Source organism: Manacus vitellinus, unplaced genomic scaffold (assembly GCF_001715985.3).
Source record: "Manacus vitellinus isolate BGI_N305 unplaced genomic scaffold, ASM171598v3 scaffold_64_pilon, whole genome shotgun sequence".
Taxonomy (NCBI): domain Eukaryota; kingdom Metazoa; phylum Chordata; class Aves; order Passeriformes; family Pipridae; genus Manacus; species Manacus vitellinus.
Window position 1 is genome coordinate 2,833,594 of NW_021940718.1, and position 7,221 is coordinate 2,840,814.

At 51.2% G+C, this 7,221-nt stretch overlaps 1 protein-coding gene across 1 annotated transcript in view; it reads right to left on the reverse strand.

Moving 5' to 3' along the window:
• Positions 1-6,235, reverse strand: part of FZR1 (fizzy and cell division cycle 20 related 1) — a 12,923-nt gene extending 6,688 nt beyond the window's left edge. The window contains exons 1-9 of the mRNA XM_029963900.1: positions 6,090-6,235; positions 5,596-5,721; positions 5,297-5,360; positions 4,397-4,524; positions 3,892-3,974; positions 3,311-3,494; positions 3,049-3,114; positions 2,488-2,590; positions 1,065-1,249 (exon numbers count right to left, since the gene is read on the reverse strand). Coding sequence (XP_029819760.1) covers positions 1,065-1,249; positions 2,488-2,590; positions 3,049-3,114; positions 3,311-3,494; positions 3,892-3,974; positions 4,397-4,524; positions 5,297-5,360; positions 5,596-5,721; positions 6,090-6,158 — 1,008 coding nt within the window. The 5' untranslated portion in view covers positions 6,159-6,235. The remainder of the gene's footprint in view (positions 1-1,064; positions 1,250-2,487; positions 2,591-3,048; positions 3,115-3,310; positions 3,495-3,891; positions 3,975-4,396; positions 4,525-5,296; positions 5,361-5,595; positions 5,722-6,089) is intronic.
• Positions 6,236-7,221: the final 986 nt, after the last annotated feature.

The window sequence follows — 7,221 nt, forward strand, 5'->3', positions numbered from 1 at the left end:
CAGTTCCACCCCTGCCATGGACAGGGACACCTTCCACTAGCCCAGGTTGCTCCAAGCCCCGTCCAACCTGGCCTTGGACACTTCCAGGGATGGGGCAGCCACAGCTGCTCTGGGAAACCTGTGCCAGTCCCATCCAGCCACTACATTCAGCTGAGGAGCCATTCTACCCCTAGGCCATGAGGCAGGGAACAATCCCTAAGGGAAGTGCACAGAGCCAAAGACAGCATCCCTGACTGGAACCTCGGACTCTTCTGTTGTTTTTTTGGGTGTATCATTCCAGAATGCATCTAGAAATCCACTCAGTTCATTAGGAGTTATTCTGAGCAGGAGGAACTCAGTCCAACCATGCTGTCACACAGGCAATGGGCACATTCCCTACCTAGCAACCCACTCCAAAGGGCTTGGAACGCTGCTTCTCCATGACAGATGCTTCTCCCATATGGTGCTCAGTGAGCTACAAGCCTGTGTTACAGGTAGGAGAACTCACAGAGCTCAGCCTCAGGTTCCTTCTGCACACAAACATTACTGCAACAAACGTGACCATACACTGCCTGAACGAAGTCAGGAAGGGCAGCTTAGCAGTGACTTTACTGAATTCAAGCCCCAGAGTCAAGCTAGAGATTTAATTAGCCACATACAGAAGCAAATTAAATTTGCTTTTTAAATTTTATTAGGAAGAGAAGACTGAATAGAAGCTTAGCATGATTTATGTTGGTCACACTCCAACAACCAAAACAAAAGCCCCTTTCAGAGAGGCCAAACATCCTTAAAGAATCCCAGAATCATTAGAATTGGAAAAGACCTTCAAGGTGAAGTCTAATCTTTAACCTGATCCCACCAGGCCCACTAAACCATATTGTAAAGTGCCACATCCACATATTTTTCAACACTTCCAGGGATGGTGACTCCACCACTGACCCGGGCAGCCTGTTCTGATGTTTAACCCCTCCTTCAGTGAAGAAATTTTTCCTAACATCCAACTTGAACCTCCCTTGGTGCAACTTAAGGCCATTTCCCCTTGTCCTAAAAAGAAAGGGTGGTCCTGAGATTTCCCGTGACTGTACCTTATTATCATTCCCTCCAGAGGCCAGGAGCTGGTGATCCGTGGACCATTTGAGCCCACAGACCTCCTGCCTGTGTCCCTGGAGCCGGCGCTCGGACTGCAGGGGCGGGGTGCGGATGTCCCGCTGCAGGATCATCCTGTCCCGGCTCCCTGAGGAGAGCTGGTCTGCATTCCATGCCAGGGCACCTGCAACGTGGGCACAGCTTCAGACTGTGTTGTGGGAGTCATGGAATCACAGAGTCATCGGGGTTGGAAAAGACCTCTAAGATCATCAGGTCCAGCTGTCAGTGCAGCACCACCACGTTCACCACTAACCAGGTCCCCACATGCCACAGCCACACGTTGTTTGAACACTCCCAGGGACGGTGACTCCACCACTGCCTTGGGCAGCCTGTGCCAATTGCTTTACAACCCTTCCCACGAAGAAATTTCCCTAATATACAGCCTGAACCTCCCCTGGCACAACTTGAGGCTGTTTCACTTTGTCCTATCCCTTGTTCCCTGGGAGCAGAGCTTGACACACACCCCCCCCAGCTCTCTCCTCCTGTCAGGGAGTTGGAGAGAGTGGAAGGTTTCCCCTGAGCCTCCTTTTCTCCAGGCTGAGCCTCCCCAGCTCCCTCAGCTGCTCCTGGTGCTCCAGACCCTTCCCCAGCTCTGTTCCCTTCTCTGGACACGCTCCAGTCCCTCAATGCCTTTCCTGCTGTGAGTGGCCTGGAACTGTCCCCAGGATTTGAGGGGACAGCCACTGCCCTCGTCTTGCTGGAGAAAATATCAAGCCCAACCTCTCAAGCCCTACCATAGCAGGTAAGCAGAATGCAACCACCACAGTTGCCAAGGGATAAAAAAAACCCCAAAACAAAGGAAACCCCGTCCCAAACCTTACAGATCTCCCCTACATCCAGTCCTAGATCCGTGCACAAAGAAAGATTCACCTGCACAGGCTGACTGCAGGAATCACCAACCCCATTTCACAGTGCAGTAAAGCACAGGGACAGATCTCAGGAAGTGCCTGGATTTCCCAAATCTCATCCCAGAGTCCAGTTTCACAACAGCTCGGAGCAGAAAAAAGCCCCAAACAGCCCCCCCCCTGAAAAAGGGAACTGGAAATCTCAGTGAGAAGCTGCCAGCAGGACTGCAACCGGAAGGCAGTGGCAGTGAAAGGATGTTGCAACCAAACCCAAAAAGCCTCAGACACGGAGAAAACACCTGCTTGCAACACCCAAACCCATGGCTTGCAACCATCACACCCAGATCAGAACACCATTGTTATGAGACTATAATATTTTCAAGACTGCTCAAGACACAGCAGGGGATAAATATTAACTCTGGTATTCCAAGTTTTCTATTTCCAGCAGATCCTTGGTTAACAAAGTTCAATCAGGAAGGAACAGACCCTATGAACCCTCTGCCTTCCCCCTCCTTACCGACTCTGGCTGTGTGCCCCTCCAGCATGGAGAGCTTCTTTCCTGCAGCTGCATCCCAGATCTGTACAAAGCCCTTGTGAGTGCCAACAGCCACCAAGTTCCCCTGGACAAACAGAGAGCCAGCATCAGTACAGCCAGGAAGTACAGCCAGAAAACAAGCTGGAAGCTGCGGGAAAAGACTTGAGATAAATCCCACGAGAGGGAAAGCATCCAGAGTTCTTCCATCTTACATGTTTTTTCCCTGCTGAGAGGCCCATGCAGCCTGGCTGGAATATATTTATTGTAACATTTTATTGTCAAGAGCTGGAGAAGATCTGGCTTTTTCTCCCTCCCACTCCTCTTAGCAATGCCTTGAGAACCTCGAGATAAAAGAGGCTGTTCTCTAACCCCTCTCTTTTAGCAGAGAAAAACAGTGTTGACAGAAAAACACATATGATTGGTGATGTACAGAGGGAGCTTGGGGGAATTCAGGAGAATAAGCCAAGGAGTTAATCATGGCTATGATGACAGTGCCTAAGTGAGAAGTGTCTCAGCTGTCCCTGCTGACAGTGCCATACTGACCCGTTCTGACCAGCCCACGGATGTCACGGAATCTCCTTCCACAGAGAGGTCACACAGCCGGGTCACCTTCAGAGAGGACAGAATGGGGTAAGAAACACGTGGTTTTGTCACACAGCACTACTGGCTGTCTCACAAAGCAGTACCTCGTTTGGCACAGAGCATGACAAGTGCTGAACCCCTCACAGGGCACATTCCATAGCTCTGGAAGGCTGGAAAAGCCCTACAGCAACAGGTACTTCCCTTCTCAGTGATGACCATTTACCTGACTTGTACAAGCACTCCACAGGTAAACACAAGTCCCAAGGCCAACACTGAGGACATTAAGAGAGGACCAGTCCACCAGGTTCAGGTAGAAGTCATCCTGCAGCTCTGGGGCATCCAGCACTTTGAAAGGAATCTTGGAGATTTTCCGAGTTGGTTTCCGAGGTGATCTTAGCAGCTTCTGACTGTTTACAAAAACAGACAGAAAAACAACTACAGGATCCTGCACACCACAGCAGATGGGAGGCACAGGTGCAGCCACTCTTTACAACATTTCTACAGAAATGCAGGGACAAAGAGGCTGCACAATTCTTTCCAGCAGCAAGACTGGAAGGAATCAGGTTCTGCTCCTACAAAGGGAGCAAAAAGATAAACTGATTACTAAGAGTTGGCCAAGACACGTTAAGCACACAGGCAGGTTGGGCACCTGCCTTAGAATTCAACTGTCCCTATTTATTATCTCTCTCCAGATTTCCAAATCCAATTCACCTTGCAATTCTGGGTGTCTCAGAGAAAAGCTCTACAAGAACCTTGCTGAACCCTCTGCCCCAGCCCCTCCCTTCTGTGGAGGATCAGTGTTACCTTTTGTTGCTGACAGGAGACAGGGAATAGGGTGAGACCTCGTTGCCATCATCGGGGCTGGAGCGTTTTGCGCTGAGCGAGTACTGCACGAAGAAAACACACCTCCTAAGCACCCTGAGGCCTGGGGCATCACTCCCCCGTGCACTGGTGCCAATCCAACTCTAACACCCAGTCAGATTGCCCAGATTTCTCAGTTCTTCCCTCTCTCAGGCGCTCCAAAACTGCATACCTCCCCTCACCTCCCCTGAATTCCAAAAAGCCTGATTTGATCATTCACCACTCTGTCCAAAAAGCCCCACCCAGCTTTCCTGCCAGCACACACACAGGAAGCACACTGTTTGCTGCACGTTCAGGTGCTCAGAGGCCACCAAATTTGTTATCAACAGCTTATCTCAGCCAAGCCCCAGCACCAACTCACTGCACAAGCAGCCTGGCAGGGCCGTGTGCTCCGTTCCTGTGACCCACGGTGCAACTGCACTGCTTTTAGTGCAAGTAAGTGACTTACAGTGAAGAGAGACTTCTTCTCTGGGGTGGATGGCTGCAGCCTCCTGTCCTCTGTCTGAGGGTCCTGCACCTTCTCGATCCCTGCTCCCAAGAGTTCATTCTTCAGCAGGGCAGAGTAGGCCAGGCCATCTGTGAACCCAAACGAGCACTGAGCAGAGAGCTCCGAGCAGCAACAGCTCTGCAGGGAGAGCCAGGATCATGTCTGCCTGACCTGGAGGAGAGAAGGCTCCAAGGAGACCTTAGAGCCCATTCCAGTGCTTAAAGGGCCTCCAAGAGAGCTGGAGGGGGAGTTTGGACAAGGGCCTGGAGGGATAGGACAAGGAGCAATGGCTTCCCACTGCCAGAGGGCAGGGTTAGATGGGAGACTGGGAAGGAATTCTTGGCTGTGAGGGTGGGGAGACCCTGGCACAGGTTGCCCAGAGAAGCTGTGGCTGCCCCATCCCTGGAAGTGTCCAAGGCCAGGTTGGATGGGGCTTGGAGCCATCTGGGCTAGTGGAAGGTGTCCCTGCCCATGGCAGGGGGTGGAATAAGATGAGGTTTAAGGTCCCTTCCAACCCAACCCATTCCATGATTCTATGGCTTGTACACTCACAGAGCCTCTCAATAAGCCTGGGGCCCTTGCTTAGAAGCCAGATTAGCAGTAAGCTTTCCCTCCTTCCCCCTCATCAGGAAAGTGCTTCCCTGGCACAGTAAACCATGGGATACAAACAGCCTCTTGCCTCCCAGACACTCATCAGAAGCAGTGAGCTGGTATTCACTCATGATGTGGGCCTTTCCCAAAACAGCAGCACGAGTTTTGGCATAAGGATGAAAGTGTCAGTGCAGTCTTAATTTCCAAGCTCCCAAACATTGTGCAGTAAGAGCTCTGGGCATGGCTCAAGCAGCAGATGGGGGCTCTCACCTTTGCCATTGTCTGATGTAGCATCCTTTGCTTTTCTGTTTTGGCTTGGTGATTTTTCATTTTCCTGAAATGGAGAAAACATGCCATCACCATACAGAAACCTCAGGATTTATGGTAAAACAGCAAATCCAGAAGGCTCCTGGAGCACAGGGTTTAAGGACATGCACTCAAACGAACTCTCCTGGGGCAGCAGAAGCCCATGGTGCAGAAGATAAGCAGAGCAATCATGCCAGCCCAAACAAAAGGCACTATTTCCACAGTGCCAAGGCTGAGCTGTAGGGGAAGGGATCAAAACTTACATTTATTCTGTGGAAGTTAATGCTCCAGTTGGCCCCAGCTCTTGAGGGAATGAATCTGTCACCGTGCTTACTAGGAGAAGACATTGGGGAATTGGAAGGTGTCAGGGTTCTTCTCATCTCTGCTACCTGAATCAAAGAATAAAAGACATTGGACTTACTCTTGTCAACCAGCTGGTTGGTTTGTCAGCCCCCAATTTTTTACATTACACACATAGTTACTGAGATTATGTAGTAAGAAGGGATTTACTGAGCTCCATAAAAATATCTTCACTCCTTTTTGCAACCTGAACTGGGGTTGTATTTTCAAAAGCTCTCTTGAAGTCAAGTTACTTGGGTATTCCTAGAACAGCTCAGGAACTCACACCTGCTCAGAACCCAACAAAAGACTGTGGTTTGCTTTGAAGAGACCTCAGGTCTTTCAAAAGCTCAAGGAAAACAGTCACAGGCGAGACAGACAACAACCTAACAGTGAGCCTGAGCCCATCTGTACTCACACAAGGCATTGTGTTCTCATTCTGTATGTTGATTTGGCGTAGGAGACGTCTCTCGTAGTCCTGGTCCATGGTGGGAAGCTGGCTGGGGACACCAGTAGGCTCAGGAATTTGTGTTTGCGAACTCCAAGCAGTAATTAGTCACCTGCAAAAGCCAGGGGGAGAAACGCACCGAAATGTTGCACCCCTCCACGCAGAAACAGCCTCTTCAGCTTCCTAAGCCTGTTCTTTGAACTTGAGCCCACTTTTCCTACCCAGACTGTTGATCCCAAACTGACAGCAGAACCCACTCTCCTCAGCAGCCCCCTGCTCCGTTACTGCTCTTGGCTGCTGACTCAGGTGTGCAGGCACCAGCACTTGGTGTCTGACAGGACCTCAGCAGGCCCCATCACACCTGGAGCCCTGCAGCAGCACAGCTTGCCAAGCCTTCAGGAAACAGGCATGGTTAGTTAAGTGCCTGCAGCCTGTCCTGTCCAGGCCCTGGCACAGGTTTCCCAGAGCAGTTGTGGCTGCCCCATCCCTGGAAGTGTCCAAGGCCAGGTTGGACGGGGCTTGGAGCAACCTGGGCTAGTGGGAGGTGTCCCTGCCCATGGCAGGGGGTGGCACTGGATGAACTGTAAGGTCCCCCCCAGTCCAAAGCACTCTGAGATTCCATCAGGCCTGTCCCACCCCTCAGGCCAGGGGCAGCAGTGCTGAGGGTGGGATGCTTTCAGACTTGACAGAAGTACTGGAGACTTTAACACCACCCACTGCAGGAACACGCAGCTAGGGATGAGGCAGCCCTCAAGTGAACATTCCACATCTGATGTGCATGCTGTCTCAAATACTCCTCCTGGCTGGCACAAAGCTCACTCGCAGCCATACAGTCTAAAAAGCACACATTCTAAGCATGTATTTAAGGACAGGGCCGCTTCATAGCTGAGATCTGGCTGCTAAATGACACTGTGTATCAATAAAAAATAAATGAGCTGACACCTGTGTGAGGACATGGAGTCACAGCCCACCCTGAGGGCAGAGAGCAGCAAGCCCAGGGCCCCTCCCTCCCGCTCATGCACACCTCGTGCTTTGTCCACAGCTGACATGGGCACAAAAACGCCGATGCCAGAAGAGACACGCCAAGTTGGTCTTTCAACCC